Raw genomic sequence first — 17,127 nt, 5'->3', positions numbered from 1 at the left:
CTTTTCAATCTAATTAAAGAAATAGTTGTGCTTTCTGTTCATGATAGAGAAGAAAATAACCTGTGTGCAAATTCACATGCAGCACAGATCTTTATAGCAATATTCAAAATGGAAGCATGTGTGTAACTCATTTACATACTTTGTTTCTTTCCAGAAGAAATTTTTTAATTCCTTTAGACCCTAAGACAAAACGTTTACATGTCATTAAAGGAACTTACCATATAGCAGGCAAAAAACATTGCTGTTACCAAAGTCAGGTTAGAAGGAGTGTAATCTTTTTTTAAACAGTGGCAGGCACATTTAGAGAAAAATATTTCCCTCCTGGGTTAAAACTGTATTTGCACCAAAGATGGTGCCAAATAGTATATCAAATTGCTTCGGTTTCTTGACCAAAAAAGGCAAAGAAAAGAAGGAAAAGAAAAGCTAGAGTCAATGTCATGTATCTGTTGCGGGTCAATAATGTAAGTTATTAGGACAGTTTCTCACTAGTTAGATCCAATACAGCATGCCACAAATAACAGTATTCTGAACACATACAGTTAGCACCTCCAACAGAGAAGCAGGTCAGGCGAAAGACTTCTCTGAAATCAGTGAACAGACTGTACTACATGCACTGAAGACAGCAACGACAGACATGTAGCTCCTGATAAGCCAACCTTAAGATCAAGGTTTGCTTGCAGGGTGGGGGTGAATACAAACATAAATTAGAACAGTTGCATCTCAGGTTAAAAAAACCCATATATTGAACACGTGTGATTTTAATGCTTTAGGAGAAATGCTACAGACATCCATGTGCAAAGAAACAGAGAAGAACAGACTGCAAACAGTTTTGATGCAACCTTACACCAAAAAAAAAAAAAAGAAAAAAAGAAGAAAAAAATAGACTGATATTTCTATAACAACTACCCTATCACACAGGTTGTCCAGAAAATGATGCATGGCTCTCTCCGTACCGATGTAGTATTTATTATGATGCCTCCCTGCAAGCAGCTGTTGTGGATAAATATGTTTTTCCTTATAACAAAACAAAACAATCTAGTGTCACCACCTGCTTTTGTTCTGATTAATAAGTAACCATTAAAATGGTATCTCCAAATTTTCAAAATACATTAACATTGCTTTATACCAGAAAAACATGTTCACAAAATAAAGTCTAATGCAAAATTGTTACAGGTGGAATCCTGGTAGAGGACTGAAGAAAAATTTCAGTGTGCGAGCACTTCTATGCATTGTGATAACAAGACAGCGTTTGCAGGTAGTATGTTTATGCATTACATGGAAACAGATTTGCCAAATATGTACCATAAACAACTTCTACTTAAACAGCCTTCTCGTGAACTCAAGCAATATACACCTAAAAAAGTCTGACATCAGTGAAAGTGCCCATTGCACACAACCACAAAAGCAACCACTTTTACAACAACCCCATAACCAGAAGACCTTAACATTAAAAAGCTGAAGCTGAAATTTCTTTAGGAAGAACTTCCTCCTTTCACAACCCCCACAACAGGCCTCACACTGCTCTGGGCTTTGAAATGATGTACAGAGAATGGCTTCTAGCTGTGAAAAACTTAGCAATGCCCTCCCCAGAGGGAGCCTCAACCTATTAGAGACCTACTGATTAGAAGTATTTCATGATTTCTGCCACCAGCTGGAGAAAACTTCTCAGTGGTTAAATCTGTTCCATGCAGGCAAGCAAAATCGCCCACACCAGATGCTGAAAAATTACACTTTGGCAATTAGCTCTACTGGATGGGGAACATCTTACACAAAGCTATTTGGGACTGCACACACTTAGGCTATTTGAGGAATGACGACATGCTATCAACAAGCCCACAGCGCTCTACCAAACCCTGTTTTGCATACTTGGGAAGAGACAGAATGCAAAGCAAAAGTAAGGACAACTTGACGGAGTCTAGTCAAACTGCTCTCAGGCTGAAATAGGGGCAAAAAAGCATAATTTTTTTTTTTAAGCAGAGATAATACACTAACTTAAAATAAATCTTGTAAAAGCTGACCAACCAAGACAAACAATAGGGTAAGACAAAAAAATATTAATAGGCTTCAGGCATTGACAGGGTTTCTTTCCTTTATCCATGAAAAGAGATATTCTTCATCCAGAAAGTAAATTTCATGGCTTTCTTCATAACACCTAGATTTTTCTATTTTGAAAACCTTTAGCAGTCAGAACAAATTAAGTCAAACCAGGCATGACAGACTAACTTAGATGGCAGTCAGGCAAATGTGCAAATAACATTTATCTACATTTAAAGAAAATACTGCTCTGTAAGATCGACATTAGAATCAATGATTGCCTATTATCACCCCTTAACAGTATCCCTAAGACAAACAGACTACAAGTATTGTTTGATATAAAACATAATGTAAAAGAAATATGGGTTCTGGACAGTGCATAAGCCATTTTTCCCCCTGTGAGCTACAGTCTTCCAATTGTATTCAATGGCTCTAAACATCCCCAAAACAGACATCTGGAAAATTATGTGGTGTCCTAGAAGTTCTACTGTGATCTTCACCTATGTTGTGAAAACAAAACAAAAAAACTAAACCTTATATAGAATAACTATATGAAGTTTCGTTTTGTTTTGTTCTTTAATGATATAACTACTTCTGGGATAAAACCAACAACTTTTTTTCATATAGATTCATTACCACAGCTATCTTTCTTAGAAATTATAGGGACAAGAGGGACTCATAAGCAAGAAAAACAGTGCCAGAAATAGCTTTACAATTACTGTTCAATTTTCAGTACTGCCTTACTCAACTTCTACGCAACAGTGATTTGCCTATTGCCTTCCAACACACACCCTTTTCTTGCTCACAGTAAAATGGGACATCCATAGAGGTTCTGAAATTAATAAGAGCATCACTCCAGCCTGGTGCTTTCTAACAGTCCTGGTATACAGCACTAGTCAGTTTTGAGTTCTAATACAGCTGGTAGGGACATAATGGCAATACCAGTCAATACTATTGAAAAAAAATTGAACATACTGATTCCATATGAACAATTCACGCACAATTCATGCCCTTCCGGCATCTACACACACTGTGGAAGAATATCATATTCTAAATGAAAGTATTTCACTATTTGTAGGGAGCTCAGTGTTGCTTCTATTCTAAATGAATAACTCGTAGATACAAGAATTCAGAAGGCAAAGTTCACATTATCAGCTATGGCTTCACCCAGCCATGACAGCCCCTATTCTGCTGGCTAGTGATGGTCACACCCAGCCAGCTAAATAAGAAGCAATTGTTAGAGGAATTAATGAACCTCTGAAAGGCACAAGAAAATCAATAGTCAGAATAGCTTCCTCTGTGAGTCTCCTCCTGCTGTCTCTCACTGGCTAGGTTAAAACAAAGAGGATGTCAATATCTTGAAATGAAGCATACAAAAGAATCCATCAACACACCATCCTATAACTATTCTCAATTGGTCTCAGAAAAAGAGACTGCAGGATGTGATGTGCATAGTCCTTTCTGGGATAAAGGTCAGTGATGGAAGGAGATGAAGGAGAAGGATAACAGCATGTTCAAAAGCTGTTACTGATGCTATACAACTTACAAACAAAAAGAACCAACCATACTTTAACTGATCACATTGTTTCAGTAGGCCAATGTAAGGGAAAAACAGGACAATCAAGAATAGAACTGCTATTACTCATAGATGAAAGGTATTCCCTGAAAACACTCCTGCTAAATTCAATTCACAGAATAAGGCTTTGTTGAATATACAAACCATGAAACTGACTCTGTGGGTGTTCAAAATGGAGACTGAGAGGATGTAACTGGGAAACATGTTTTCCCTTTCCTCCTACTCCAACTTAAACTTATAAAATTTTTTACTAATTGTGCTTATGTAAGTGTATGTAAGCATATATGAATCCATAACCTTTGCCCAATAATGACTGATCACTTCTGTGTCGTTCACGTAAATCAAACAGAAAAGAAGACTGGGTGGGCAAATACATCCTTGCAATCAGCCAGTTTCATAAACGAAGAGATCTAGGATGCGTGTAGGCAAAGGTAAAGTACAGCTTGGCCCCTGACCAGATCCCCTGCAAATCTAATGCTCTTCTTGCTGGGTTGCATTTTCAGTCTTTCCTGAAGGCCTGTGTCAGATCAGGAGGCACTGCTGACTCTGTTGCTGGGTCACAAAGAAGTTATTACACCCCAGAACTATTTAGCACCTCACCCTACGACTCCCAAGCAAGTGCCACAGCACTTTTAATTAACTTCCATCTTCCATGGGGTCTAAGTAACACTGCTGGCATCTTGGGTCCTTCATAACTGCATCTCCCTCAAAAAGCAGGTTTCTTCTGCTTCCCAGGAATTCATTCTGAAGTTGCTTCTCCCTTATCACAAATCCGGGGTTCGTGTCATCTCCTGTCTACAAGAGTCATACCAGTTTGCTGCACCTCAAGCCATTTTCTAGTTGAATGGGACTCGCAACCAGTGTAATACTAGCCTTAAAGAGATCTGCTTAGCATGCACTGAATGGGGTCATGCACTTAGAATCACAGAATCATAGAATGCGTTGGGCTGGAAGGGACCTTTAAAGGCCATCTAGTCCAACCCCCCTGCAGTAAGCAGGGACACCTTTAACTAGATCAGGTTGCTCAGAGCCTCATCAAGCCTGGCGTTGAATGTCTCCAGGGATGGGGCCTCCACCACCTCTCTGGGCAACCTGTGCCAGTGTCTCACCACCCTCATTGTAAAAAGCTTCTGCCTAATGTCTAACCTAAACCCACCCTGCCCTAGTTTAAAACCATTGCCCCTCAGCCTATCGCTACATGCCCTTGCAAACTTTAATTAAACATTGCCTCAATCTTCTGCATAATCAAGAACAGAACAAGCAACCACTAGGGTTTTCTAGAGTAGGAAGGTCTTAAGGATGAGCGTGAACTCAAGCCACTCCATCTTTTTTAATAAAAGTTATCACTAGTACTTCAGAAAGTTTCTTGGTGCTTTGATCCTTCTATCTAATCTTCATTGATGTCAATGGTATTATATTAGTAATCAAATTTCTTTCTGTTAGAATCATTCAATCCCACTCATTTTCATAGAATTTCATAGATACCCATGCTTTATTCTAGTCTACCACACCTGAACTTCTCTAATTAAATACGCACAAAAGCTGAAATGTAGCTGGAGTGGAAGATTTGTAAACAGTAATTCACAGAACTTAGAAAGCCACAAAACAAGTTGTTTCATGAGCAGTGAAACTAATGAATTTCATAAATCTGCATCTTTTTAATTTCCTACCATCATCATAGTTATCATTCTTTTTTTCCTCTGATACCCCCAAAAGACAACATCCGCTGTAGCTAAGCTGGAATTGTTAGCACATGGGTGAAACAACCAAAGCAGAATGTAACAGGGACAAAATTCAACTTGTAAAGCCCTCAGAAGGGGCACTGTTCTTTCCTCTAGCCTGACACAGATTTTTATGAAAACTGTAGAAACTTACTTATTTGCGGGTTTTCTACTTCTCTGTCAAAACTGGATGCAATTTCTCACAAACATCTCACAAAGGATTTTCTCACAAAACATCAAAAGACTGTTTCACTAATGTTCAACATACATACCCTAAGATCAGTGTTGACGCTGGAAGTTAAGCAAAAAAATGGTCAAGCCAAGGCATATAAAGATTGCATCATTCTCAGAGATGACTAGTAAAGCAAACCTGCACTTCTCACTAACATGCAAGAAATATATTTTTCTTTTGTTTTCACAAAATTAGCAAAATGTATTATTAATGGAAAAATAACACTTCCAAGGTTTATGGGAGATACTGTGTATTTAAGAAAATGTAAGCTGGGACCAACAGAGAAAATGGTATTCAGTGATGGAAAGGGTGAATGCTTTGCTGAGATTCAAATTATTTCAAAAAATCACTTCCTGCACAAGGTAAACGAAGTATTTTTGCAGAGCTGTCTTATCCTGTGAGGTGAAGGGTACCCTGCTACTTACATAGTAATCAACAGAAACTTCTAGTGAAGTTTCCAGTACCACTGAAAATAAAGCCCCTGATCATTCATGAGAAACTACAATACATTTCATTCGTTTGACCACTAAAGAATCAGTTCCATATCTACAACTCCGAGGAACAAATGTTGAATAAAATTATGTACTCAGTCAGTTAACCATGATACAGTTCATAATTATTACATTATAAACGTAACAGTGAAAATCAGGAAGACCTAAAAAATATTAAGCAGAAATGATTATCCAAGATCAGATCCAAATACCTGAATGCCAGTTAAGATCAACAACCCAAACAGAAAGTTCTCAGTGGCATTTCTATTGCAAAAATGCTATTTATATTAGCCGTCTAAATAGAATTCCAACAAGCAAAATACATTAAAGAATTACAAATGACTAACAGCTAACACATCAATTTCACCTCTGGCTCAGAACTCAGCGCTAAAATGAAGTTTATAATCCCATGAGCCCGTTCAGTTATAAACTGCAGGTGGCAAATAAGTGACTACAAGCTACAGTCCCCATGTGTGAAAAATCAATACCTGAGGTTTTCTCTGCCTCCTTTGGCAGCAGTTTAACAGGGCAAACAAAATGCATGCATTAGTGTTAAAATGGAAGGATGAAGGGCTATAACAGAATTATGACCCTTAGACCAAAACCAGGCTCTTCAATGCAGTCTAAACAGAAAAGCTTGATAGGCTTTGTGTACAGATGAGGAAAAAGAAATCGAAGACAGATGTAGGATAAACCTGGGAAGAAAATAGCTGCAAACTTACATTAGTGACCTATTTTCTGAAACCAGCTTATCTTATATTGGATTTTTGTCCCACTAAGGATATCAGAATTCTTCAGGACTAAGATAGCTGCCTCGCAGGGAGCGCTTGTATCGGCCAGTGCTGCACAGAACTGTGTGTTCTGCGTGCTTGTTCCCATGCCCAGTACCGGACAGACAACGCAGTGCGTGTTAGCTTAAGATGCTGTCATGAAGGGCACAGATAAACTGGTTCAATCCTAGCAGCTTCACTTCATTAATACCAAAGATCATTGTGACACTAATTGATCCTGAGCCTGATCTATTTATGAAGTCTTTTACATGCGGGAGCTGAAGAATTAAAGCCACTCAGTCATTCACAGAGAGTGAGCAACAACTGCTTAATTTTTTGAAGGGATCTTCCTATTGTTTTGCAACATACCTTAATTGTATAATGCAATCAATCATAATTCATCACTAGTTCTCCAGTATTACTTTTACAGCAGTTTTATTCTAATAAGGATTTTTAATAAGAACACTCTCCTTTATCCATCAGAAAAATAATAATAAACTGTTAACCATGATACAAAGAACACCTCTTAGTGCTGACAATGACTCTTGCTTAAGATGAAGTATTTTCATCAGTGAGCTAGTTGTTATGCATTACCAGCATGTGTGCAGTAGCCTAGCGTGACACCAATTTGCATAATTTCTCTTCTCTAATAGGCTTCAAAAATAATAATAGGCATACGAGATAGAATCCATTAATTTTAAACTTCCTTCAGCAGCTATCTTCATGGAGCAGTTATCAAAAGAACCTTTAAAGAATTAAGTTTAATAAATTATAAATGCATTATTCGGGTTATGCTATCTGCGCCTATAACCATCTAAGTTGAGTTCAGTAACAAAGACCAAGGAAAATCCACAAGCAATTGGCTTGACATCTTCCCAGCCAAAAAGACTGATAAAAAGTGGCAGGACAATGCCAGTGTCTACTGCTGCCCACAGTTAATTATTGAACTTGAAAATCAGTTAGGGATTTTGGAGTACAGATAGGTGAAAGAAATGGACAGATAGCAATACACACAGAAGGCACTCAGAGCTATTACAGCTGTATATGTTATTTAATAATGCCTTGATTTACAGAGAGGAACAAAAACAACTGTTTTTTGCTGATCTGAACCCCACAAAAAAACCTTACCATTTGTTAATATTTAAGGCAAGCAGAACAACTAATATGTTAGCAAACTCTGATGGGAAGCTAGTTCCAGAAAAAAAAATTGGAAATAGCTTTCCACAGTATACTATAATAACTGATGGACCTTATCTTCATGACATATGCATTTGTATATTCTGACTTGCATAGCAAACCACATTGCTGCAGTACTCTGATTCTCTCAGATATTCATCTGGTAAAAAGTCAGGCTTTGCAACTTCAAAGAGTAATTTAGACCTTAGTACACTTTACTATACACTCTGATATACGGTCATCAATAAGAAATATTTGATTTGTCTTTATTGTACAAGGGAAGATGCTTGAAAGTCTACACAATTTACATATAGGCGTAATGTCCACTAGTAAAAAGCCATATTACCAAAGTACTCAGCCATCCCGTTGAGTGAAAAGGCACAAGCACCCCAGGAGAAACAGGAGATGCCAATATGGACTGGACACAAGCAAAAATTCTCAGAGCTTGCTCCTGCCAGGTATTTCACACTGCGAAACACTAATCAATTTCAATTCCTACTGATTCAGGGGATTTGAGGGAGATTAACACCTCCAAGGGCTGTGATCTTGAAGACAGAACAATTTAATAACAACAACAACAAAAAATTGTCCAGGAACTTTCAGAACAGAATTTAAACACAGAATACAGTAACAAACTGGCCTCTTTTCCCAGATTAAGCCTTGGGCTGCTGCACATGATCCTGAAGAATGTTCAGAGAATGCCTGAATTTAATTTACAAAGAGAAAACATGACAGGCAAGGATGCTGTACCATGCTTTGGGTAGAGTAACTATGACCTGGAATAACCAGCTGTTAGCAGTTCATTAGCAGCTATTCAGTTTTTTTTTACATATTGTTCAGTTTATGGAACAGCTCTGCTGTGGGCTTTCAGAGCTTGAAATAGGAAAACATTTTGTGATACCACTCAACAAAAAAAGAGAGAGAATAGATAATATACTTGTACGTCACCACAAGCAGCACTGAACTGAGAAATCAATTAAGGCTTTCACCATAAAAGTAACTAAATTACATTGCACATACAATATGAAGCAGGATCTATAGCACTATGTCTGCATCCAATTTTTAACAGTGCTTTAACCTACAGACATTATCATAGAATCATAGGATGGTTTGGGTTGGAAGGGACCTTAAAGATCATCTAGTTCCAAGCCCCTGCCATGGGCAGGGACACCTCCCACTAGACCAGGTTGCTCAAAGCCCCATTCAACCTGCCCTTGAACACTTCCAGGGATGGGGCATCCACAGCTTCTCTGGGCAATCTGTTCCAGTGCCCCACCACCCTCATAGTGAAAAAATTCTTCATAATATCTAATCTAAATCTGGTCCGTGTCTTTCTTATGTTGGGGACTCCAGAGCTGGATGCAGTACTCCAGGTGGGATCTCACCCGAGCAGAGTAGAGGGGCAAAATCACCTCCCTTGCCCTGCTGGACACTCTTGATGCGAGCGCACGTTGCCAGCTCAAGTTGAGCTTCTCATTCACCAATACCCCCAAGTCCTTCTCCTCAGGGCTGCTCTCAATCCATTCTCCGCCCAGCCTGTATTTGTGCTTGGGATTGCCCTGACCCATGTGCAGGACCTTGCACTTGGCCTTGTTGAACTTCACGAGGTTTGCACCAGCCCACCTCTCCAGCCTGTCCAGGTCCCTCTGGATGGCATCCCTTCCCTCCAGCATGTTGACCGCACCACACAGCTTGGTGTTGTCAGCAAACTTGCTGAGGGTACACTCAATCCCACCATCTGTGTTGCCAACAAAGATGTTAAATAGTACCAGTCCCAGAACTGACCCCTGAGGAACACCACTTGTCACTGCTCGCCACTTGGACCTTGAGCCATTGACCACAAATCTTTGAGTGCAACTGTCCAGCCAGTTCCTTACCTATCAAGTGGTCCATTGGTCAAATCCATGTCTCTCCAATTTAGAGACAAGGACGTCATGCCGGACAGTGTCAAATGCTTTGCACAAGTCCAGGTAGATAATATGTGTTGCTCTTCCCTTATCCACCAACACTGTAATGCCATCGTAGAAGGCCACCATATTTGTCAGGCACAATTTGCCCTTGGTGAAGCCATACTGGCTGTCAGCAATTACATCCTTATTTTCCATGTGCCTTAGCAGAATTTCCAGGAGGATCTGCTCCATGATCTTGCCAGGCACAGAGGTAAGACTGACCGGCCTGTGGTCCCTGGGTCTTACTTTTTTCCCTTTTTGAAAATGGGGGTTATGTTACCCCTTTTCCAGCCAGTGGGAACTTCACCAGACTGTCATGACTTCTCAAATATGACAGTGGCTTGGCAACTTCATCCATCAGTTCCCTTCATCCATCTTTCCCTCATGAGGTCCCAAGGACTTGTGCACCTTCAGGTTCCTCAGCTGGTCTTGAACCTGTTCTTCTTCTACAGTGGGCGGTTATGTTTTATCACATCATATAGCAATGGGTCATTTTTCCTCAGTGAGAATACCCTCCGCAAATATGCCCAGCCCCTACCTCTCTGTTTAAGCAGAGTACCTATGAAAAGAGCAAAAGCTTGAAGCAGAATAAAAGCATGATGAGCAAAACTGCAACTGGCATCACCCATTGAAGAAAGATATCTTTATATGGTATAAGTGATGTGGCATAAATATTTTACTGTCTTATTTTAGCATGCTCCTTTTACTAGGTAGCATTATAAAGAAAGTTTACATTTCAAATATCCTAGCAGTTAGGAGAACTCAAGAGATACTCTCGACTGTAACTCACTTCCTGTACCACAGAAAACATATTTTATACATGCTTCAGGTTCTCCACCTACAAACCGGATGAACTAGTATCTTTCAATAGTAATACCTTGTATTGAAAGGTGCCTGCTACATAGGCACCTCCAGCTACATCTCTCTGAACATTACAGCAATATTCTCTTGCAACAGCCTTCAAAGAAGTCTCATCAGCTGTCCCCAGCTAACAGTGCAGAGGTAACCCTGTGGATTGCTGCATTTATATGTGTCCCTTGAGGCTCAGAGCGAGTATTTGGGCTTCTCTTGTTGGACATGTACCTTTGTGGACCAGCTCAGCCAGCTAGGTAGCCAGCCAGCTGCCAGAGGTATGCTGGCAGCTTGTTCTCCAGTGCCCTGAAACACTGTCTCAGAGCTCCACAACAAGACTGTTTTAAAAGATATGTGTGAGGTGAAATAAATATATACACAGACTTAACAGGGGTTCTGAAACCCCCTTTACTTTAGCTATTACAAGGAACATATATAAACAGTCAAAACAACCAACATCTCGTTTTAAGACTTCACTGTCTCAGCTTCCTGACATCTCAAACTCTTTCAGCTTCTAACTCACTATAACCAGGAGTCCTCAATCTCTTCTTTCAAGCTTGTGCTATTTACTCTGAAACACAGTTGCTTTTTTCTAAGTCATTCCTCCTGATCTCTGAAGCAAGCACCCTTTTTGTAGAAAAAGAGGCTGATTTTCCTTTAAAATGACTGGTAAGAATCCCTCTCCTTTAGTCTTCCAACCTTCCTTGTTAGGCGGTTGCTCTTCAGACCCACTATGTGACCCAAACCTCCCACTGAAGTCTAGTCTCCCAGTTTAAGTTTAAAGCTTGATAACTGGCTTGTCACACAGAGTATTCAATCCTTTATTTAATGCCATTCACTCATCAAAATTTAATTTTTCCTCTTTGTTAGCTTTTGGCAGGTGTAAAGTTTATTTCAAACAACCTAAAGAAGCAGAAGTACAACAGACAAGGCAAATACACCCCCATTCAAATCGATGCTTCCAGTCTGATAGACTGACACACAGAAACTTCTCAACATCAAACAGAAATCACATATTGTATATAGATTCCCTAAATTGTCCCAACTGTCAATATAATTATATTATATGTACATTTCTGTAAATAGACTTTCTCACATCACTACTATACACACAGTGGAAGGTTTGTTACCCAGCTTAGAACAGCAATGGTTCCACCAGAAAGATACTCACTTCAGGGTGTTCCAGCAAAAATAATGTATTGTCCTGCTATTTTGGAAATTGCTATATCTGGTTTATATCCTTGTGGTATCAATTGGACAAAGGTAATTTTCTACTATGAATTATTTATTTCCTGTTGTAATCAGACATCTGAGATAGTCATAAATATTTATGTGTCCAGTTAATTCACTAATGAAAACTGAACTAATTCTAAAAATGGGATGTTATCTCAGAGACATGCTGACCTAACCGTCTGTTCAACCTTTACATTAGTGCAGGTAACCACCATATGGGAAACAACCAACAGGAGCTGGAAGAAACCCGATCTTGAAAGCATGGTACAGGAATGGGCTAAGGTATCAGGACAGAAGGATTTTGTGCGCAGCCTCAAAATATTATCTCACTTTATCTCTAATTTTCCAATTTGTAAAATTTGTGTTAACATCCTCTACCCCTATACTCCTTTGCAATCCTTGGGCTTCTCACTTGCATTCCAGAGAGACTTCCTCCTCAGCAATGGAAACATCTCTTCTTTGGCACTGAGTTATTGGCTTGTGCGTTGGCCTGTGTAACTCCACTGTCCTTTCCAGCCTCTAAGAAATGTTTTGGGCTGCTGGCTGCCTGACAGTAGTTCAGTACCAGCTACGGATTGCAAGAGCCTGTGGGCACAAATTCCTTGAAGTTAGCTGGATGTTGACTGTATTGATATCATCCCTCACTCAAACCAGGTGAATGTAAACTGCTAATGAAAGGATTTATTTACTACATTGACAATAGACAATGCAATTTACTAAGGTTTATAAAGTCACAAGAGAATGTAAATTAAAAGAAACAAGCCTACATCCATCTAGACTCAGATCAGCCTTGAAGGGTCTTCTTACCTAATAACCCCACAGCTCTTTTTCAGCTCATATCCCTGTTAGAGAAGGTAATCCTACTTTGGCAACCATTTTTGCTTTGTAATCCATCCCCATCTCTGGGGCAATTCACCTTTGTCTGCTCCCCTAAAACACAAACTACTAGTCATTCATCTAAGAAGCGAGTAATCTATTCCTCCATCACACTATTGCTTGCTACCTTCTGGAGCAGCTGATGGCTTTAGGCCTGATGTGAAGAGCCTCAACAGCCCCATAACACACTCTAGTGATTATTCACATTTGGCTCAACTTTTCACAATTTGTTAGTCCACTGTGAAGCATAACACCACCTGGAAAATGGTCAAACCTCAGAGATAAGGCCTCTGTGTATTTAGAATTTTATCTATTTGCTATGTTGCAAATTAACAACCGTACTTTAAGCAGAAACATAAATGGGATCAAGGGATCTCATTTAACTCACACGAGGCTGCACGTGATAATAATTAACGTTGCTGGAATTAGAAACTGGTTTAGCATGCAATCCTATTTTTGAGGGATGTTGTAACAAAGCATTTCCAAGGTAAGACTACAAATCCCTTGTCTAGTTCAGTCCAGAAAACAGGGGAAACACTGCTCTCACGAGTCTGGAAGCAGAGGTACTACTGCAAACACTAGGAAATAATGTTACAGTCTATGAACATCGCTTTCCCCTCATCACTACTGAGAAAGGTCAGCCAGAAAAAGGCCACAAAGTACAAAGACTGGTGATTTTGAAACTGCAAATTCATATATCTTAGCTTCAAGGGCAAAAAAAAAAACCTCAAAACAACCCATCTGACAGGGACAGGTTAGAGAAAGTCATGTTCTGCTGGACTTGTTCTCTGAACAATAACTCTCTCTTTCAAGGACCTCAGACCTGTAGTGATTTCAGAAATGATTCCCTGGCCTCCTGGGCTCCAGGAACAAAAAAGGAGGAGGAAAAATGAGCAGTTGTAAACCACAGTTCTTTCTGTACCTTCAACTATTGGATGTCAGTGAAAAAGGAAGAAAAACTGCCAGATGAGAGACAGATTCCAAAGCAGTTGATGTATTTGCTAATTCAGATATAGAAAGGAAGTACAGTGCAATGTCACAGAACCAGAAGGAATGTCGTACTCCATATAAAAATGAAATCCATTAGAGGTTTGGTTTTCTCCATGTGTACAAAGAAAACTTTTAAAAAAATGTGTCAAAAGATGAAGAGACAATCATGCAAATTTATAAGTTAAATAAGTCCCTGATAAAAGATCTTATCACAATCACTCAAAAGGAAACTACTGCAAAATCCAGAATTATTCCTTGACAAGGCAATTAGATTGTGTCAGGAACTGAAGTCATCCATGCCACAATGATTGTTATCTTGAGTGGGCTGTACTCTGACATAACAAAGGTGTCCAGGAATCCAAAATATTAGGAGAAAACATACCTGCAGCAGACAGACGTGAGCTCTGACTCAAGCAAGATGAGCATGTAAAACTGCTTATCAACTGCAACACCCAGCACAGAATAATGTCCAGCACATGCAAAGAGACATGAGCAGGACAATAGATTACATAGTTTTGCAGAAGTTTGCAATGTCGGGACACCTGTTTCTATCGGGAGCTGCATTTAACTTGAGGCCATCACCCTTGGTCCCTACCAGAGCTATCCTACAGCCATACCTCTGCCTGAGCACATAACCCATTCATCCAGACCCAGACCCTAACCAGTGGGCTAATCTCCTGGCCAGACCTAGAGTGTGCCTTGTTGCAGAGATCCAACATTCCTATTAACAGATGGGCCAGGTATATAAAAATATACCTGAGAAAACTCATGGTCACTATTTTCACCTGCTTTAAGGAAAACAGATGAAGATACACATGCTACAGTATGCATGGTGATAATTGTAAGGCTTCACAGACTCTTAAACTAAACTTTATATCTGTGTCTTACACTAGATACTGTTTACATAGAAAATGTTCATTGAAATCAAAAGATGTGTGGTGGGTAACTTGTAAGGCAAATATTTTAAGGTAAACAAACTATTTTTTTTCTTTTCTTCCTTCATACAGAATAAGCAAGCATTTGAGGCCGTAAAGACACAGCGTTCTTAATTTAATTACACAAAACCCCACACTGTAAAGCAGAATTTCAAGACCTGCTTTAAAAAAATATCTTCTCTCCCAAAACCTATTTTCAAATTTATTTATTTTCTTCCTTCTATTAAATAAACAGCTCTTGCAAAATTCTGGGAATTAAGTATATATTACTTAACAAAAGTAGCCTTGGCCAGAGATTATAAAATTATTCTGATTTGTAAGTCTCTGGAGTTCATGAAAGCGTAAGACTAAGTTTGAATGGTAACAAAGCATTCTTCTGGCTGATGAAATATTCATACCCATTTGTCATCAAGACTACTAAGGAGGAATATAGCCTTTTCGCTTTTGTTTAGTGAAGAACTGGCAAAGATATTTCCTTCATTTAATTTTGAATGTTAGAGTAAGATGCCTCCTGAAACACTCCTAATAATTTCCCTTTCCTATACAACACCGTGCAGGAAATATTTAAAATTAACTTAGAAAGAGGACTCCATATTTTAGGTAGACAAATAAGGTTTATATATTTGCACTATCCAAAGTTTACAGAAGTTTTCATGATTAAAACATTAAAACTCGGCATTAAGTACAGGTTAATCAAATGTCAGAGAGAGCTGACACTGCCAATCAAAGGAGAAGCTCAGATTAACTTTCTCCAGAGAACTCCAAAACCGGAACCTGCTAGTATTTGGCAGCGACAGTCACCCTGTGACTTCCCACTTCAGGAACATCAGGAGAAATGACTGCAGCATGTGGAGGCAAATACAAAGAAACCTTAAGACAGCTTGAGGAAGCAGCAGCATTGCAGCCTCCTGAAGGCTAAAACACTGTTTTTCCCATTTTGATTCTCATGGAGCTAATCAGTTTGCAAAAGACATGTCTCTGGACACGCACACTTCTACACATGGAAAGATCACCCAGATTTATGAAGAGGGGGGCGAGGTGTAGACTCTTCACCACAAGTGTTTACAGCTGAAAGGACATTGTCTGATTTAACAAGTACTCTATAAATTGCATTCTTAGCTGTTCCTTGTACATGTTGCATCTCCATCTTTCAGCCTGTCACAAAGAGCGCTCACCTTCCAGCTCAGAGCGCAGATGGATTTTCTGTTCAAATGCCTTTTCACAGATTGTTCAAAAGAAGGTGTTCATTTCACAGCAGCCAGTTTGCTGCTATGAGGGAGTGTGAAACTAAGCACATTTCTCAGCAGTGCTGCTGTACTCTGTGAAGCCCTCAGTTGAGCAACCTTACACCATCGCAAATCACCATGCCATCACCTTTTGTCCAGCTATTAAACCAGCTAGTTTCTCTGTGTTATGACACATACATGATTAGTCAGTTGTGATAGTCTCCTGAAACTGGAAAGAGGCCAAACTACCACTAGTGAGAAGCAACTTACCCTTCTTACATGAGTCACTGACACTGACATACTCCTTTAGTTTACTGTTGGCTGACTTCTGCAGACCCTCCAAACCTTCTGCCAGCATATAAATTGCTTCCATTCCCTGGTGTTATGAAAGGAACACCAGCAAGGGAGCTGCACTAACATCACCTTCCAATTTATTATCAGTTGCTGAACTCAAGTCACTTTCTTTGACAAACACTGGTCCTTCCTCTACATTTGATTTTCAACACAGCAATCAGTTTAATTTTATAATCGTTTTTCACTGGGACTGTAATCTTGCCACAGAACATGAGGCACCTTATCAGATACATTTTTATAAGCAAATTGCCTAACTTTCAGCATATTCAAAATATTTGTTACAAAAGAATGTAAGACCCATAGCTGAAAATATCATTTTAATGAACTTAATGGGGGATTTTCCCTATAAACATAACTGCAAATGATTTTTTGAACACTTTTCCACAAGTACAAAAGATAGGTGATTTTTAAACACTCTGTAAGTTTTTGAAAATATACTCTTCTTTCTTAAACTTATTTTTAATCACAGCAAATTTTTTTAATCACGTGCCATATCTACTATATTTATCTCATTTCATAATCTTTCCTGGCTTGCCTCTCAGATCCATTAATTCAATGCTCCATCTGCTATAGTTGCTCATACTGCCGGTGACATTTATGTTAGGTTTGTTTGCTCAAAAGAAAATGTATTAGAAAAGGTAGTCTGACAGGTCTTTATATCCATTTCACAGGCTACACACAGAGTATAAAGATCATCCATGTTACTATTGAC

At 39.2% G+C, this 17,127-nt stretch overlaps 1 protein-coding gene across 1 annotated transcript in view; it reads right to left on the bottom strand.

Annotated features, from left to right (window-relative positions):
* Positions 1-9,936, bottom strand: part of MYO3B (myosin IIIB) — a 193,217-nt gene extending 183,281 nt beyond the window's left edge. The window contains exon 1 of the mRNA XM_054208150.1: positions 9,878-9,936. Within this exon, the coding sequence (XP_054064125.1) occupies positions 9,878-9,936 (59 nt within the window). The remainder of the gene's footprint in view (positions 1-9,877) is intronic.
* Positions 9,937-17,127: the final 7,191 nt, after the last annotated feature.

The sequence above is a fragment of the Rissa tridactyla genome, chromosome 7, assembly GCF_028500815.1.
Source record: "Rissa tridactyla isolate bRisTri1 chromosome 7, bRisTri1.patW.cur.20221130, whole genome shotgun sequence".
Classification (NCBI taxonomy): Eukaryota; Metazoa; Chordata; class Aves; order Charadriiformes; family Laridae; genus Rissa; species Rissa tridactyla.
The sequence above is the reverse complement of the archived record's forward strand: the minus strand, read 5'-3'. Positions and strand labels throughout refer to the sequence as shown.